The sequence below is a fragment of the Phocoena sinus genome, chromosome 11, assembly GCF_008692025.1.
Source record: "Phocoena sinus isolate mPhoSin1 chromosome 11, mPhoSin1.pri, whole genome shotgun sequence".
Classification (NCBI taxonomy): domain Eukaryota; kingdom Metazoa; phylum Chordata; class Mammalia; order Artiodactyla; family Phocoenidae; genus Phocoena; species Phocoena sinus.
In genome coordinates, this window is record NC_045773.1 from 17,684,672 (window position 1) to 17,705,029 (window position 20,358).

General features: G+C 36.1%; 1 protein-coding gene and 1 non-coding gene across 5 annotated transcripts in view; one reads left to right on the forward strand and one right to left on the reverse strand.

The window, feature by feature from the left end:
- Positions 1-20,358, reverse strand: part of PPP4R2 (protein phosphatase 4 regulatory subunit 2) — a 53,476-nt gene that overhangs the window by 4,046 nt on the left and 29,072 nt on the right. For 2 of the 4 annotated variants that reach the window (XM_032648660.1, XM_032648661.1), the window contains exons 3-5: positions 13,057-13,227; positions 2,438-2,531; positions 603-640 (exon numbers count right to left, since the gene is read on the reverse strand). In XM_032648660.1, the coding sequence (XP_032504551.1) occupies positions 603-640; positions 2,438-2,531; positions 13,057-13,227 (303 nt within the window). Of the gene's footprint in view, positions 1-602; positions 641-2,437; positions 2,532-9,433; positions 13,228-20,358 lie in introns of all 4 variants that reach the window. The other 2 variants (XM_032648663.1, XM_032648662.1) reach the window with 2 other exon arrangements.
- Positions 16,463-16,570, forward strand: LOC116763016. The gene has a single exon (XR_004352431.1). It is a non-coding gene; the product is annotated as a U6 spliceosomal RNA (small nuclear RNA).

The following is a 20,358-nucleotide window of genomic DNA, read 5'->3' on the forward strand; positions in this document are numbered from 1 at the left end:
AGGGGGCAACATCTTCCAACAATCCCTCTTCCCTCACTCTGCATCCCCAGGGGACATTTAGCAACGTCTGAAGAAATTTTTCACGGGAAGTGGTGGACACTGCTGGCATTCAGTGGAAGCCATGGGCAGTGCTAAATCTCCTGCAATCCCAGGACATCCACTCATAATAAAATACCAGTGGTGCCAAGGAGTGTGCCCTAAAATGCAACCTGAATTTACTATATAAATCTTAGCAACTGGAAATAATTTTCCATCATAAAGAGCAATGTCATCAAGTAGCTATTACAAACCTAAGAATTATTTCCTAGAAATGGCCTGCCTCGGATGGGATCCCAGGGTCCAGACAGTACATAAATCCAACAGTGTTAAGACTGCAGTAAATCATGAATCTCTTTAATACAACTCTTTTCACTGGAAAAACATATAGGTAATGTTACTGGTAATATTCTACTTTGAGTACTGGATGGTAGTTTCATAAGCATTTACAAATGTTATCAGGCTTAATTACATATAAAATAAATGCAACCTATTTTTAAGACTAATACATTAGATATGATTTAATTGTTAGAATATGCTAGAAAAAGAAAAATCTCTATACTTACTCTGAAGAAGGATAAACACAGCTAACCACCATCACATTCTGCAATAACAAAATTGGTGATCAATACAAGGAAAAGTACCACAAAATAAAGTTTAATTATTTGTTTTTAATTTCTCAGAATCTCCCCTGGTATTAAGTTTCCATTTTATTACATTTTTACTAATAAAAGAAATGGCTAAAAATAAAAATCTCTAGGGGCTTCCGTGGTGGCGCAGTGGTTGAGAGTCCGCCTGCTGATGCAGGGGACACGGGTTCGTGCCCCGGTCCGGGAAAATCCCACATGCTGCGGAACGGCTGGGCCCGTGAGCCATGGCCGCTGAGCCTGTGCGTCCGGAGCCTGTGTTCCGCAACGGGAGAGACCACAACAGTGAGAGGCCCGCGTACCACAAAAAAAAAAAAAAAAAAAAAAAAAAAAGAAAAAGATAAAGAAAAATCTCTAATCAAGCAACGAAAACTAAAACAATAGCAAAAGCCCCAAATCTAATATCCCACTAAACTATTTTTTTGCCAGCCTCATTTTTTTTTTTTTTTTTACTCTACTCTAGTTACTTTAGAGCCCTGACATTATGTGTTACAGATAATAGAACAGAACCACCGTCTCTTATTTGAGATAGAATCTCACCAAGATATTTAGAGTTTGAAGTATTTAGGCCTACTATAACGAACTTCCTTTTAAAGCAGTACCCAATCAAAAGCTTCATGTGTAGCACGATATACCTCAAGGAAAGAGACTCAAACCTTTTTTATAATATAATCTTTCTCGTAACAATAGCTTTATTAATAGTCAATATTCATTGCAAGTTTGCTGAGCCAAAGTACGTGCTTTTACATTTAATCCTCCTCACAGCCTCATTATGATCCACACTATACAGATGAGGAAACTGAGACTTAGGTTACGTACCTGGTCCATGGTCACACAACTATGATTACTGTGACACTGCCTTGTTATCCAAAGATTGCCCAAGTGGAATTACTGAAAGTCTCTGAACTGAAAATAAGTACTGAAGAACCATCTCAGTTTCCTGCCCTTCAGGAATCTTACTAAATTGAAGGTATAGAAGCTCAACAAAACACATTAATCCAGTAAGGCCCTAAGATCTATTATAAATCACTAGGTAATGATTTTGGATTCCTGCTCCAAGGGTAAAATAAAATGAACTTCAATTAGAACCTTAAAATAACACTAGACTATGTTTTAGGATCAATCACTAAAACCAATGGTTTTCACAAAACCACTGGTCCACAATCTTGGTTCCCATGGGGCTCCTTCATTCATTCTTCACTCCAGACAAGTCTATGTGTCTTGCTTTTCATTCTCTCAGACTGTTTCCTTTGTCCAGAATGCCCTGCTCTGTTAACATCCCCTCACCCACTAAAAACCTAATGCTTCTCTCATTCGTAAACATGATATATATCCTTTCAATAACTAACTTAAATGCTTTGTATCAGCGATTTTCCAAGTTGTGTACCTCTGAACTCTAGAACTAAAGAAATGAATTCTGTAGATAAACAAGTTTGCAAAATGCTCTATTATTAAAATATCAATTATAGAACTTCTCGGAGCTATTAATATGTTAAGGTATACTAAGAATTTCCACGAGACAATAATAAACTGCTTTTCCCAAGCTTAACTGACCTCAAGCATTCCTCCGCCTCCCTCCTATTAAATCTTCCTCTGAAACTTAGGACATAATTTGGAAAACAAACTGGGAAAAACTTCAGATAGACTGAGAAACCTATTTCAAGAAAAGGTGCCTGAAACAGGGCCTACTCAAAGTTCTTTTCTGAAATCTATTATGCTACAGTTTAATATAATGCCAATAATAAAATAAATACCTTTTCTACTCCTCTGAGAAATTTGTCTGTTCCTGTATAGTTTCTTCTTGGATCTGTGAGCAATTCACATAGTCGCTGAATAGTAAAAGGTATACTGCAAAAGAATATAAATTTATAGTTTGGGGTCATTAATTATCAAGAAAATTAGGAACATTATTACTCCTGCTATTTCAAGCTTTATCTAGTCACCCCTGTGTTAAGCTACAAAAGAAAATGCTACAAATGAATGGATGAGTCACTTAAAAACAGGCAGGGCAATAAGCACACCTGTCCTCTTATTTAAAAAGAAAACACTGTTCCCTCCCTTGCCTTAAAAAGCAATAAAGACCATTCAAAATTAACAGAAAGCTTCAAAACTGAGAAAAAATTTTAACATTCTTAATTCTGACAATTCAATTTTAAGTTTACAAGAGAGGCAACACAAATAATAATCAAGTCAGAGTTTATTTAAATACAGAAACTTTCTCAAGTATTCTTTTGCACACAAAGATATTTTTAGTGTTCAAATAAAACTACAAATGTTTTGTTATCAGACAGAATAAGACAAGTGATTCCAATGAAAAAGTATTATAAACATAGTTATGCTCCCATAATTAAAATTTTATGTACAACCTACATGTTTCATCAAACTTAAAATACATACAAATACACTCAATATTTTGGTAGGTACCTTACTGTTTGACAAATACTTCAACCACAATCAAGTTTTCACTTGACCACAGAAAATACAAAACTGAAACATAAATTGGACCTAAAATCGTATTATAAACAGCAGTGTTTATCTCACACACTATTAGCATTCCTGAGAGTTACAATATGAACAGCAAACATGTGAGCAGAGAGATGACAAATGCAGCTAAAAAGTGTAAACGTAAACTTTACACTTCAGTTATTTGCCACACAAATCTATTTATTCTCCTTATAAAGACAATTACAAAGCCTCAGATTAACAGTTATTACCCACGAAGTTATTTCTTGTTGACAGGCAGATCAACACAAAATTCCCTCCCCCCCACAAAGTAAGGCCACTAGTGATTAATACCGCAGGACTCAAAAACCCAGTCTAACTTCAAATCCCATGTTGTCCCTTCCACTACACTGCACATACGTAAAATCGTAAATGTTTATTTTCTAGTTGGACAAACAATGTTTAGTTCTCGTATTCTTAGCATAAACACTATTCTTATGTTCTTTTAAAAATTAAAAAAAAATTCAATATACGACCTATGACAAATTTTGAAAAGGCTTAAAATAAATATTATTCATATGAAAACAAGTAGTTTAGTTATGCGAGAGACCAAGTATCAATCTTCTCTCAAGTCGTATATCAAAGCCTAAAAGTCAGAAAACTATCATTCTGCCAAAAGATTGGGCACTAAGAGGCGAAACATTTGTCTCATTATCACAAATATTCAGAGGCAGACAGAAATACAGGACAACTTCTGATATTCATCAAGACTGCTATAGGAAAGTTCTTTGGTTTCTGAGAAAAAGTAATGTTTTTTTCTTCTTAAAATTCATAGTAGAGTACACTGTCAAAACTAATTATCTTTGTTTTTCCAAACTGTCTTTCTTCATATTTGACTGAAAGCTTATTAAGGGCAGGATATCCTCACATACAAGATAGTCAATATATAATTTATTTATATACATATATACCTGAAATGCAGTACCATCATGGATTTCAGAATATTACTGGTATACCTGTACCTTAGCCCCTCTTTGAGTTCACTACCTTCCAAATCCTAAACACACACACACTTCCAAATGCTATTCCCTCATTAATGACGTCAGAGTGATACTAAATAGGAGTTTTTACACAGTTTTCAAAAACTAGCAAAACAGCACCCAGTGTTAAGAACATTCGAATACTATTTAACCAGCAAATACTTAAACAGACATTGTTTAGTTAGGTCTATTCCTCCAACTAAATTTCTTTCACACACTGATACTAGTACTTTCTTTTAAAATTAACTTTAAAAGATGAGCATCTTCCAACTCCATGCTTAACAATGTTTTTACACTAAATGTTTTGGCTAATTTTCTCTAGGAAGGTAGGTAAAATGTTAGTCAATTATTAACATTGTATGCGTGGGTGAATATTAATACTGCTTTATGAGGAAAAATGTATTATGTTTGCATAACGATGTCAGCCTATGACAAAATGAGTTTACATTCTTAGACACTTTCAGAAGCTTTTGAAGTCATTTTACCAAGTGTCCAATAGATGGCACTAAAATGTTATACAACTCTCCCTCAAGTGAACAGGCTTAAAATACAAACATTTCTTGTAAATCCAAGTATCCAGTGGAAACAATATTATAATTCTGACAACTGCACTGAAGGTCTCTTCATAAAGTTTGTACTTTTTAACCTTTTAAGTAAACATGAGAGCCAACTATGAAGCAGAAATATTAATATTTACTCAATAGAGGACCCGGTAAGACACGTAATGTAAACAATTACAATTAAAAACAACCCAATTACAACAAGAAATGCTAATAAAATTGTGTATACAGTGCAAGGGAGACAGAATAAACTGCCAGGGAATCGAGGATAAACATGGGGACACTTAATTTAAGGTGGGTCTTTAAAAGGAGGTATAAGAATAAACCAGATAAATCCCAAACCTGGTACAACTATATGAAAGTTCTGCTTTCTGTTACTCTTCCATTACACATAAGCACACAAGATAGTTTATTCTAACTCTGGAAAATATTAACACGTTACTCAATAAATATCACTAGCTAAATTAAGATACATGCTAAGAAGAAAAAAACTGCAAACATGCATGCTGCTAACTCTCAATGAAAAGCATGAAGCAGAACCCTGAAAACGGGAGAACGGGGGAGGATGTTCATTAGCAAAGATGTAAAGTAATTTAGTAGAAAAATATTTTCGGTTATTTAAAATAAAATGCAGTCAGTTTACTCTGCAAGATGTCACCAATATATTACCTTATTTACCCACATCATAAGATGAAAACTAAGATTATATAAGGAACTGAAAGAAAAAAACTTTTGAAAAGGATATGGGGCTTCCCTGGTGGCATAGTGGTTGAGAGTCCGCCAGCCAATGAAGGGGACACGGGTTCGTGCCCCGGTCTGGGAAGACCCCACATGCCGCAGAGCGGCTGGACCCGTGAGCCATGGCCGCTGAGCCTGCGCGTCCGGAGCCTGTGCTCCGCAACAGGAGAGGCCACGACAGTGAGAGGCCCACGTACCACCAAAAAAAAAAAAAAAAAAGGATATGACTAGCTTGCATTTTATTAAGCAAACCAAAAAAAAACTATGACTACAATATATAGTAAAACTTAAAAAAAAATTAAGTTGTTTCAAATTGTATTACTCAGAAATGGTACAGAACACTATCAACCAGTCCACTTTTAATGCACAAATTACGTATAAGGCAGTGTGGCTTAAAAAAAAAATACCAGCTAGCCCACTGGGACACCTTGCCCTAGTCGAATTTACCTCTTTAAAGCCTTCATGTCCTTTCCTGGGAAACAGAGATTCTGAAAGTGCACTTCTCATGTGATTATCATGAGCACTGAACACGACATCATGCATGTAAGTCACTTAGGGCCTGAAGTATTTTAAAGTGTTCAATAAATCTTAGTTCCTATCATCATCCTGATCCCATCTGACCTTGAATGTAGATTTTGAGAAGACACAATCCCTCCAAAGACCAACTACAGTGAAACAACGCAAAAAATGTTTTTTAAAATATTCTTTTTAGGACTTCCCTGGTGGCGCAGTGGTTAAGAAACCGCCTGCCAATGCAGGGGACACGGATTCAAGCTCTGGTCCAGGAAGATCCCACAGGCCGCAGAGCAACTAAGCCCGTGCGCCACAACTACTGAGCCCTCGTGCCACAACTACTGAAGCCTGTGTGCCTAGAGCCCGTGCTCCGCAACGAGAGGCCACCGCAATGAGAAGCTGGCACACCACAACAAAGAGTAGCCCCCGCTCACCACAACTAGAGAAAGCCCGCGTGCAGCAACGAGGACCCAATGCAGCCAAAATTAAATAAATGTTTTTTTAAAAAAATTCTTTTTAATTCCAAAGAAAGTAACTAACCCTGATGAAATAGGATCACACATTTTACATTAATTATATACCTGAATTTGACTGTAATCTGTCCCCATCTACTGACTTTAAAAAAAAAAAAAAGACCAAGTCCTGTATATCTAAAACCTATGGGGATTCAAATACCAAGAAAGCTGCTGAACATCAGAGAAAGACATCTAAGCTCAAATTAGAAATTTTAAACACTAACACTAAGCCCTAAAGATAGAATTTCCTATCCTGTATTTTAACTTGAGAAAGACTCTAAGTAACTAAAATGTATGTTTTGTTTTTAATTTATCTTAGTCTGTTTAAAGGTTTGATCATCAAGATGTGCCAATATTCTGGATATATACCAAGGTATTAAGAAGGCATCCAAAAAGAAGAAATGCACATTTCAGTCAGAGTCTAAGATTTTAAAAATCAGATAACCTGTATCTTGCCTCTATGTCATTATATAAGCAACATTCCTCATAAAAAAAGATAAAGGAGTATAAAACACAGAGGCCATTAAAGTAAAAGGCTAAAGAGATAACCACAAAACCAGACACCCTATTTAAAAACTGCTTAAAACAACCAATCACTTCTGTTTTATGTTTTATGCACATCTTTATTTTCTATTAATGACATTTATACTGTGTCTTAGTTAACAGAATTACTCGTTTGACTTCAACTATTTAAGTAGAAATTAACTTATATATCTCTTAGATATCAAAGGTTAAATAGGTTAAGTTTTGTTTACTCTTAAGTCCTACAGAAGTCAGAAATCACCACTGGAATCTTGTGATATTATCTGACCTGAAACAATATGCTCTTGATGGATCAGGATTTATTTAACATCTGTATAAATATACACAACATAAATATTCATATGCATATATTTTACAACTCAAATCAAATGTTAGTAATTGAGATTTATTGAAAACAGCACTGTAAAATGGCAAGTACAGAAAATTAAGAAAATGAAGAATTAGCCTCTTAAAATAATGGTAAATAACCGTAAACTAGTATCTATACCATTCCCCATTCCAAAACAAATCTATAGCAATTGCCAACACTTTTAATCAAGTTAACCATCTTCTACAGGGCCTGAATTACTTTACTTGCCTCAAATAAAAATGTTTAAAAAAATTAATTAGGTTTCTGCTATTTCCTCTCTTTTTTTTTAATACAGCAGGTTTATTTCCTCTCTTTCAATTATAAAATTTTATTAGAGAGAGCATCACATCAAACCCTATTACCACCAGACAAGGCAAGGCAGGAAGGAGAATAAGGAGGGAAGGTTACTAAATAATTCCGATTCTCAACTAGTTATGCTAAGAAAGGGAGTAAAGAAAAAGAAATAAACAAATTTCAGCTAAGGATTCAATACGCTCAACAAATACTGGCACAAATAACTAATAAAAAATGCAACAACTCTATTTTTCTCAACAGAGGAGCAGAAATTCCAGCAAGCAATAAAATAGGTAAAAGGAGTAAAAGAACAAAGTAACAAAAGGCTGGAACCCATTCTTTCATCCCTGAATAATCTGAGCTAACTGTAAAGCAAACAATACAAAATCAAAAAAGGAGTAAATGTTTTATATCTACAATCTAGATTTTAAAGTATTAAAAACCTTGTATATGAACCTTTAAGAAAAAAAAGTATGAAGAGGCAAACTCTCAGGTGCAGAAACTTACAAGATATCTCCGTTTGTGTGCACATGCATATAAAACAATCACGTGAAGGTTTTCAGAACTAAGCAAAATCTAGTTAATTATGTACATTAAAATAACTTTAGAAGACCCACACGTAGAGAATGGACTTGAGGACACGGGGAGGGGGAAGGATAAGCTGGGACTAAGTGAGAGAGCGGCATGGACACATATACACTACCAAATGTAAAACAGACAGCTAATGGGAAGCAGCCACATAGCACAGGGAGATCAGCTCAGTGCTTTGTGACCACCTAGAGGGCTGGGATAGGGAGGGTGGGAGGGAGGGAGACGCAAGAGGGAAGAGATATGGGAACATATGTATATGTATAACTGATTCATTTTGTTATAAAGCAGAAACTAACGCACCATTGTAAAGCAATTGTACTTCAATAAAGATGTTAAAAAAAATTTTTTTAAATAAAATAACTAGAGAAGAAATTCTATAGTCAGACTATAATCATGCCAAAAGATACGCAATGGACGCCTTAGAGATGATGTAACAAAGATTTTTAGGTATCAAGTAGTTGTGCAGTGTGCCTAGAACCCCTCATAAATACATAGCCACGCTGTTTTAGTCAACTACCCATAGTAAGTGAAACTCACTGCTTATTTTAGAGAGGTCTTAGCTCTAACAGACTGTCAAAGGTGGAGGAAGACTTAAGTAATTAATTTACATTCATTATTCTTCCATTTCAATAATTAGGATTTAAAATAATCTTTTTAAAACTACTAGGAATGTAAGTTGTTCTCTCTACCTCTCGAAATCTCTCTTTGGGTACCATTATAGGAATGAACTACTAGCTACAAGCAATTTCTAAATTATATTCACGGCATCTAAGATAGGAAGAGGATTTTCATAAATGGTCTCAGTTTGAGTAAGCCTACATATACTCTTGTTGATTATAAACCCACAGAGAGGGCATAAAATGGCAACTGTCGGGCTTCCCTGGTGGTGCAGTGGTTGAGAGTCCCCCTGCCGATGCAGGGGACATGGGTTTGTGCCGCAGTCCAGGAGGATCCCACATGCCGCGGAGCGGCTGGGCCCGTGAGCCACGGTCACTGAGCCTGCGCATCACGAGCCTGTGCTCCGCAACAGGAGAGGTCACAACAGTGAGAGGCCCGCGTACCGCAAAAAAAAAAAAAAAAAAAAAAAAAAGAGGCAACTGTCTTTTAACCGACCATTCATTGAAGTTTCTAATTTTGTTAATTTTTAATTTTTGGTGTTTCTCACCTAAGAAACTGTAACTTCAGTTCTGGAGAGTAGCTATAATCCATCTTCCCCTATAAAATTTTAAAGTTCAAAAGTAATTTTAAAAGGACAAGAAAATATGACTAAAAAATTTTTTTAAGAACTTTAAGCATTCAACTATGTAATTCTATCTACCCTGCCCCATTAAACAAAATACAGATACAGAAGCATGCTTTTATTCCTTTCACTCACTCATTCAATACTTGTTTGTTTGAAAACCTACTATGTTCAGGCATTCACTGTGCTAGGCCTTATATGGAAAAGATAGTCCTCCCTGGTGTCCAGAATCTTACAGTTCAGGAAGTCAAGCAGACAAGTGAATGGACAATTTCCGCTTCAAAGAGGGAAAATTTATATACTGACAATACTAATTTTAGAAAACAGTTAATCTTTTCATGCCAATATATATATTTTAAGATATATGCACCATGTGGCACATGGGACCTTAGTTCCCTGACCAGGGATTGAACCTGTGCACCCTGCAGTGGGAGCATGGAGTCTTAACCACTGGACCGCCAGGGAAGTCCCCATGCCAAAATATATTGAAGCATTTAACACAGAGTTTTCACTAATTAAAAGCAAAAAACAAAAACAACAAAATGAAGTTACCAATAAGAAAATCACCAAAAGATTAAAAAAACCAAAAAAAACCAGATATGAAACCACAATTCATAAAAGAGTCATTAAGGACATGGATGTTCAATTTCACTTGCAATCAGAGACACAAATTCACGTACATACCCACAAAAATACTGAAGAAATAAACTATCTGCATTTATATAAACATAGAAGCATAAATGAAAACATTTTGTGAGGTGAATTTGGCAATATTAATAAAAATTTTAAGTGTGCGTACACCATGACCTAGCAACTCCTTTTCTACAAATTAAAATAAAAGCAACAAAAAATCTATACATATATTGAACATATGACATTCATCAACACAAAAACATATTTACAAGGAGGCTCACTACAAGCACTACTTGTAATAGCCAAAAAAATAAATGCCCATCACCAGTGGGAACAGAGAAAATGAACTACATAATCTGTTCATATAACAGAAAACAATGCTGCTATTTCAAATAAACAGACAAATAGAAGACACAGCTGTAAATGTGCTGATATAAAGAAGATTTCAAAGCTCTTCTAAAAGTAAAATAAAACTAGCATATAACATGTTCCTATTTTCTTTATATATTCCTAGGGCGACTGGGGATCTTTTTAAAACTATGAACATACTTATGTCACTTTTATAATTTAAAAGATGATCTATTACAAATAGCAGGAGAGGTATACCGGCAAGGACATACTCTCAAACTAGCTAAAAAAGAACAAAATGCTACTTCTACCCACCACTCTTAGCAAAAATTTTTAAAAAGCAACAGCTTGTCTATGTCTATTCAAACACAAAAGTAAAATTGAAAAATATTACAGACATGTTTTTATGTACCATGTACCAATATAGTATGATACAGACAAAAATGGCTGAAATGAAAAAAATGTATCACTGATTAACACTTGAACTCTGAACTTCCCTGGTGGTCCAGTGGTTAAGACTCCACACTTCCACTTCAGGGGGCACAGGTTCAATCCCTAGTCAGGGAAGTTCCACACGCCACATGGTGTGGCCAAAAAATACAATTAAAAAAAAAAAAAAAGACTTGGATTCTACCTGATTAAGAAAAATAATTCGTAAACCGCCTTTCTGAAAAATCAGAGAAAAAAACATAAATTCAAAGTATTTATGGTTCAAAGATGAAAAATATTTTAAAAGTAATTATATTTATGTATGCTTAGGCATTTAATGACTGTTCAAGTCATTTTCCGAGGTAGGTCGACTACCTATTTAGCAAATTAAGACATTACAAATACATATATGTATTTCATCCAATTTAATTTGAAAGAATTGAAAATGGTATTACTAAATTCAGAATCACAAGTAGCTTCACATTCACAAAGCAGTGGTATAACTTAACCTGTTTGACCATAACTCGTAATTTTAAATGAGAGCCATAACTTATTGAAGTAAAAGATGAGTTACCATAATGTCTAAGTACTAACTGTCTAACTACCTCTGCACTATTTATAAACATCCCCAAGAAGTATTCTTAACCACATTCAATTCAACAGTGAATCTTACGTATACTTCTAATACATTGCATGTCTTCATCTTGGCATGTGCTTTAAAAAAAAAAAATCAGTATTGGTAAGTAAATATATACATACAGTTAAAATAATTGTCAACAGTACAATAGGGTACACATTGAAAATAAAGTCTCCCTCCAATCCCAAACCCCCAAGAGCAGCTCAATGATAAAGCTTTAATTTCTCCCAAAAGAAAAGTATTTTGGCAACATACTTAAAACCAAAGCTTAAGAATTTGATATTTTAAGCCAAACTGTTAAGCAGGAGAACGTATATAATAAAGGGTTAGGTGAATTACACTATCTTGTTGCAAATCTCATGTGATTAAGTAACTGAAGAAAAAAATGAGACCATTTATGCTACCTAAAACTACTCACAAATGATATGTGATCAAATAAAAACTGCCCCTAAATATGAATTCATGGTTAACATACCCACAATTCATTAAATTAGGTATTGTCATTCCACACTCCAAACTGTTAATGCCAATTTAAATACGGAACAATTCGTGCTTCCCTGGTGGTGCAGTGGCTAAGAATCCACCTGCCAGTGCGGGGGGCGGGGGGGACACGGGCTGGATCCCTGGTCGGGGAGGATCCCACATGCCGCAGAGCAGCTGAGCCCGTGCGCTACAACTGAGCCTGCAAGCCACAGCTGTTGGGCCTGCGTGCCTGGAGCCTGTGCTCCGCGGCGGGAGAGGCCACCATGGGGCGCCTCCCCACGCTCCATGGCTGGTGAGTGGCTCCTGCTCGCTGCAGCTGGTGGGGGGGGGGGGGGGGGCACAGCAGCAGGGATCCAACGCAGCCAAAAATAAAAATAAATTAATTAAACACTGAACAACTCAACTTAACAAATACTTCTTCCCTTCAATAAAGGGAACCCTAAAAATACAAAGTCCTGAAAAGGAAGTATTTAAAATAACACAGAATATGACACACAATTTAAAGGTCAACTTCATTTTAGTGGAGAGTAACTTTCCAGTACAGTGTTTTACAAAGGGCTGAAAATGGTTACTTACTGGAGGGAAAAGAGGGACTCTAAAAAAATGTTTTAAAATAAAAAGTCACTAAGTAGAATCTTTTCATAAACTGTTGCTTTTCATTTTAAAAGAAATGTTACTTATTTCAGTGATAGGTTCTAGACAAAGTATAAAGATTTATAATATCAAATATAAAACAGAAAGAAAAAATTTAAAAATATTTGATTAATGTTTCCACTGTCTTACACATTTAAAGTCTAAATGCCACTGACCCATATAAACGTGGTTCAAGTTTTTTTTTTAAAAAAGCTGTCAATATTTTAAATACTTGTAAGCTGGAAATCAATAACTACTATAGATCACAAGGCACAGAACTTGTTCTAATGGATAATCAGTTATCAACCAGACACATCAAAACTTAGAGAAAAATCTAATGTTCTCCTAAAAATTAAACCTAAATTAAGTAGAATTAAATGCATACCCATTAAATCCAGTGACAATTTTCAGTATCCTTTCCTTCATTTCATCAAAGGGAATATATTCGACATTAGGGTTGGGAGGACCTCTTGGTTCAGGAGCTGAAGTTCTGAAATCATCCATCACTTTCTCCAGTTTGAAAATAAAATAGCCTTTAAACTGGGACCACTGAATCCTATAAGCAAAAAATTAAAAAAAAATATAATACCATGTAGGGTCACAATTCTTGAAAAAAAGCACAAATACAGAATTTACCATGACACTAATGCTAACAAAATTAAGATCTGGAAAAGTAGTCGTGAAAATGTCTTCGTTCAGTAGCCTGCACCAAGCCTGATCAATCTGACTCACAAGGTCCAACTGGGTTCCACCCAATTCTCCCAAATTCCTGACCCAAACAAAACCTAAATCAGATTAAAATCTTTAAAATTAACTACTTCTGGCTGAAAGCTTATTGTCTAAGTCCCCCTCTCCACATTTTTAAAACATTATCTTGTTCTGACTCTATCTGTCCCTCATAACAAACCTAACCCAGGAGGCGTTACTGCCCCCATTTAAAAGAGGCTATTGGAAATTGGCCCAACCTTACATTTATAAATTTAAGTGGACAAATAAGAATGACTCCATACTCTAAGCTCTTAACATCCAAGGTATAATGCTTATATAGACTAGTAAATGTTTCTTGTTTTTTATCTCTTAAATAGCAAAATAAACTTCAATTTCTCCTTTTGCTTTTGCTTTCAACAAAAATTTTTAGTATTTTGTCATTTAAAAGGTATATATCATAGGTTCTATCCAAGATGTAGCCTTCAATGTAAAAAAATACATAATATCCTTGTAATTTTCACATCTGTTCATGAACTTTTAATATAAACATCTTTTTACCCCTGCTCCCTCACATTTTACCACTAATATAAGGATATTCTGTGATACCTGCCTAAATAGCCTAAAGTCTAGGAGATGCAAGAGTCAGGAATGCCAACCATTCCTCCAAACACTATAACCATGACTGGCAGCAGATAGATCTCTTACACAGGAGATGACTTAAGTGAGACAAGACTGCTAGTCTGCAACCACTCATCCATCCCATCCAGCAACCCTACAAATTAAGGCAGCAGTTCTCAAAGTGAGGCCCAAGAGGTCAAAGCTATTTTCATAAGAATAGAGTTGACTTTTTCACTGAGTTGACATTTGCAATGACAGTAGGTGCAAAAGCAGCAGTGGGTAAAATGGACAACACTTCAGCACAAATCAAGGCAGCAGTACCCAACCATACTAGAAGTAGTCGTTGCCTTCTTTATCACCAGAGACTCACAGTTTAAAACAAAACAAAACAAAAAAACCTGTTTCGCTGGAAAGTTTAATAAAACAAATTTACTAACTTAATTAAATCTAAACCTTTGAAAACACACACACCTTTTTAATATCCCATGTAACAAGATAAGAAGTATACATAAAGGACTTCTGTTGCATAACAAAACATTATGGACATCTCAAGTCACAAAAAGTTAAATACTGCTGCCGGTTGAATGAAAGCCATTTTTACTTGAAAGGAATGTCAAACAAACAATGCTTATTCAGACCAAGAGAAATTGCTAGACATTACCTCAAAAGTGAACATGTGAGTCTATCACTTGAAGAAAATCAACTGCAATATTGGTGGGCACTGATAAAATTTCAACTTCAAAATAAAAAATGTAAAATCTAGAAAATGTTTGTTCTTCACTGTAAGCTTCAAAGGTTCCTGATACATTCCCAAGACATTTCAAAACCTACCACTGTTGATATAAAAAATATTGTGACACGCCCCGCCCCAAAGTACAAGCAACAAGAGAAATAAATTGAGCTGTATCAAAGTCAAAAAGCTGCATATCAAAGGACACTATCAGCAAAGAGTGAAAAGGGAACCCACAGAATGGGAGCAACTATTTGCAAATCATCTATCTGATAAGGTTTTAATATCCAGGACATATAAAGAACTCCCACAACTCAACACCAAATAAACAGACAACTCTATTTTAAAAACGGGCAGGGGGCTTCCCTGGTGGCATAGTGGTTGAGAGTCCGCCTGCCGATGCAGGGGACATGGGTTCGTGGCCCCGGTCTCGGAAGATCCCACATGCCGCGGAGCGGCTGTGCCCGTGAGCCATGGCCGCTGAACCTGTGTGTCCGGAGCCTGTTGCTCCGCATCGGGAGAGGCCACAGCAGTGCGAGGCCCGCGTACCCGCAAAAAAACACAAAAAAACAAAAACAAAAACAAACAAAAAAAACGGGCAGGGCTTGCCTGCTGGCACAGTGGTTAAGGATCCGCCTGCCAATGCAGGGGACACGGGTTCGAGCCCTGGTCTGGTAAGATCCCACATGCCACGGAGCAACTAAAGCCATGCGCCTCAACTACAGAGCCCATTTGCCACAACTGACACATCTGCACACCTAGAGCCTGTGCTCTGCAACAAGAGAAGCGACCGCAATGAGAAGCCCACGCACCGCAATGAAGAGTAGCCCCCGCTTGCCGCAACTAGAGAAAGCCCGCGCGCTGCAACAAAGAACCAACGCAACCAAAAATAAATAAATAAAAACAAATAAAATGTAAGTAAAAATGTGCATGAATAAGCATTTCTTTAAAGATATAGAAATAGCCAAAAAGCAAATAGAAAGATGCTCAACGTAACTATTCAGGAAAATGAATATCAAAAATCACAGTAAGACGGAACTCCACATCCATCAGATTGATCGTTATCCAAAAAACAAACCAACCAACCACACACACAAAAAATAACAACGACTGCCTGACAAGTATGTAGAGAAACTGAAACCCATGTGCATTGCTTGTGGGAATGTAAAATGGTGGGGTCACTGTGGAAAATAGCATGCCGGTTCCTCAAAAAAATCAAAGAATTACCATATTATCCAACAATTCCATTTCTGGACATCCAAAAGAGGTGAAAACAGAAACTCAATCACATGCAACTCACTTATACACAATGGCAGAAACTACCCAGGTGTCCCTCAACAAATGAAGAGATATCCAAAATGTGGTATATACAATAGGATATAGCCTTAAAGAAGAAGAAAATTCTGACACATACTAAAACAATGATTAATCTTGAACACATTATGCTAAGTGAGAGAAGCCAGACACAAAAGAACAAGTATTTTGATTCTACTTTTCAAAGGTATCCAGAATAGTCAAATTCAAAGAGACAGCAGAAAGGCATATGCCAGGGTCCTGAAGAAGAGATGGGTGAGATGTTACTGTTTAAAGGGGTACATAATTACAGAAGATCAATAAATGGCCAATAAGCACATGAAAAGATGCTTGACATTATTAGTCATTAAGGAAATGCACATCAAAACCACACGATACCATTTCACACCCACTAAAGTTGTTATAATAAAAATGACGGACAGTGCTCGCTTCAGCAGCACATAAACTAAAACTGGAGCGATACAGAACAGGATTAGCATGGCCCCTGTGCAAGGATGACATGCGAATTCGTGAAGCGTTCCATATTTTTCGTGGATGGACCTAGAGACTGCCATACAGAGTGAAGTAAGTCAGAAAGAGAAAAACAAATATCGTATATTAACGCATATATGTGGAATCTAGAAAAATGGTACAGATGAACCTGTTTGCAAGGCAAACAGAGACACGGATGTAGAGAGCAAATGTACTGACACCAAGGGGGGGAAAGTGGGGCGGGGGGGTGATGAACTGGGAGATTGGAATTGACATATATACACCAACATGTACAAAATAGATAACTAATAAGAACCTGGTGTATTAAAAAATGAAATACAAAACTACAGGGTTTTTTTCTGATTATAAAAGTAATAAAGCTCATTGTAGATATGTCAAGCAAAACAGGAAAAATATAAAATCATCTGCAATCTCACCTCAACATGACCATCAATAACATTATTAAGATTCTCCAGAGAGTATTTATGAATTTTCATATGCACTACTTCTTTCATTTTATGTAAATGAAGTTTGAATTATGTACTTTTTTCCACTCAACAATGTGTCGTTCACATTTCCATTTTTGAAATATACTGACTTTCGTTATTCTAATGGCTCAGTCCACTGAATAGATGTATGACAATCTCTTACTGACATATATATATGTGTGTGGGTGTGTATTTCGTTTATCTTTCACAATTAATGCACTAAAACCTATATTCTGGTAAACGTTCCTGTGCATACCAATTTAGATTACCAATAAAGGTATATGCAAATACTTCTAAAAAGAAAATGATGGACAATTAACAAGTGATGGGGGACTTCCCTGGTGGCGCAGTGGTTAAGAATCCGCCTGCCAATGCAGGGGACACGGGTTCGATCCCTGGTCCGGGAAGATCCCACATGCCGCAGAGCAACTAAGCCCGTGAACCACAACTACTGAGTCTGCGCTCTAGAGCACGTGAGCCACAACTACTGAGCCCAAGCACTACAACTACCGAAGCCCACGCACCTAGAGCCCAAGCTCCGCAACAAGCGAAGCCACCACAATGAGAAGCCCGCGCACCGCAACATATAGTAGCCCCCGCTCACCACAACTGGAGAAAGCCCACGCACAGCAAAGACCCAACGCAGCCAAAAATAAGTAAATAAATAATAAATTAAAAAGTAAGTGTTGGGAAGGATGCAGGGCAACTGTTGATGGGAAATGCAAAATGGTGTTGGTGGGAATGCAACCTATACGTTGTTGATGGATGCAGGGCAATTGTTAATGGGAATGCAAAATGGTGTAGCCTTTTTGGAAAACAGTTTGGCTTGGCAGTTCCTCAAAAAAGAGAGTTGATGTGTGACCTGACAACTTACTCTGTTAAATGAGTGAATTATACGGTAGGTAAATTTTACTACTATTATTTTTAAAATATGGTGAGGGTGATTATCTAAAGCTATCTGCATGACTACGTTTTCCCTCCTTTCCCTAGTCTTCTTTGGGAAGGGGAATTAGAGGTTTAACAAGCAGAGGCAGCATATTATAATCTCTAACATGCCTAATATTAATTTCTGAGTAGTATACAATTGTCAATGGTTACTAAAATTTATCTTTAAATTTCACTAGACTCCCTACAGTCATTTAACTAATACTTAAACACACCAGGGGAGGGTACTGAAATAGGAGTCTTACACTTTATTTCTTAAATTAAGAATCTTTTTGTAGTTTTAATAATCACCCACTAAGTCATAACGTGTTTCATGAATTAGAATTTCCATATCACATAGGTTTTTTAACCTACCTTTCCACTAACTGCTTGAGAATCCACCCATGACATCCAAGCAACAGCAGCAACACATTAATGGGAATAGGGAGACAAGGGTGATAGAGACCAAGTAAAGCAAACTATGAGGAGCTCCAAAGACTCTAGGTCACCAATTCTAGGTCAGACGGTAATTAAGTTCCATAAACTGAAATGAATCATGTACAATTTGTATTTTAAGTTCCAAACGTATCAAGCACAGTTACTCTAAATCAGACCCAACAGATGCAAGTCAAATTCCTATGCCATATATAATTGAAAAAATGCTTCTATAAAATGTGAAAGATAACGCTTTTTGATGTAACACAACTGATAAAAACAAAAGCAGAAAATGCTTCCCTGAAAATTATGTAATTTGAGCACAAAAATAGGCCAAGAGTAAATCAACTAAAAATTTGGCAACAGAAATAATTTTCTTAGGAATGTACTCACAGGACAAGAAACTACAAAACAAACAAAAAAACCTTATTTTTCACATGAAAATAAAATTATTCTAAACAAGATGCTCATGAAACATAAACACGTTTTCAACTTTAAAATCAACTCCTCCACATAAAAATTTCTTCCAAAAATAAAATACTCAGAATTTAAATCTACTTTGCTAAAATTAACTCAAGAATTTACTGAATTTCATTACTCATTAATTTTTTAAAGTAACTTCACCTCCCTTCACTTCCTTTTCTTCTCTTTCCCTTCCATTTTTCCCTTTATGCAGTTTCTCCTCTACGAAGGCAAAACAACTCATATCACTAATAAATGCAGCCTCCTTCCAAACACCACACTGACCATTTTCTTCCACAGGAACTCTCAAGTACTAAAACAAACGTGTTTCCCTCACAATTCTCAGGTTAAAGGTATTTTTCAGAGACTCAAGAGCCAAAAATCCATCTCTTATTTCCCAGCTAGTTCTAGAACATTTTAGTGGCCAGCGGCAACATCTTACCTTGTTGCCCCTTACAGTTCCAAATTCTATTAAGATTACTTCCTACTCAGACCAATTGCTTTCCACACAAAATCTGTGTGGGAAGCTAAGAGAAGAGAGCACAGGAGAGCCCTACACTATCTCCAAGGGAGAGCAGATACTGTACCATTTGTAAACAAAGGGGAATATGGGGAAAAAATGAATGAATGAAAACAAAAAGAGAATTAATAGGGCTGATCACTGACACAAAGTGACAGGCTTTGAATCAGGAGACTTAAAGGTGCCACAGAATTTAGTTGTAACTATCTGACTGGAGCAAACAAAGACAAGTAAATTTAATCTGAATACTGAATTACATGAGTGATAAAGATGAGCAAAAATCAGAACACAACTGCTCACACAAAATCTTGACAACGTTTTTAAGAACTTCCTTTAAAATACAGATCACTAGCTCAGAAAACCTACAAGTGGGGTCCCAACCAAGAGAACATTCCTTGCATAATTTCTTTTGCATAATTATACCTTTAAAATATATTATACTTTATCAATTAATTGAGCAAGCGTTAAAATGTCAGTGGAACAGAGAGACCAGAAACAGACCCATACATAAATGGAAACTCAGTATATGGGAAAGGACAGATTTTTCAGCAAATAGTCTGAGAAATGACAGAGCTACTACAAAATTTTACTAGTTTAAAAATTTTAAAGATGTCTGTTCCCCCCTCTTTCTGATTATATAAATAGGACAGTCATTGGAAAAAATTACAAAACATAGAAACAATGAAAATTGTCCGTAATGTGCCCAGTAATCATTACTAAAGTACATGTTTAGTATATTTTTTCACTAATATTTATTTATTTTAATTGGGTATCCTTGATTAATATCCCTTTGTTTCCCTACCTCATTCACTGTGGGTACTGTCACGGGACCAGTAGTCTGAAAAGTAAGATTTTTAATATATATCACATATGGTCGTACCATTATTTAATAACCACCATTTTAAACAAAGAATTTAGGTTTGCTTCCAGCTCATTACAATTAAAAATAACTGCGTTTAATATCCCAAGAATAAACTTTGTAGGCATCTGTTTATTACCTTAGGATAAATTCCTGTA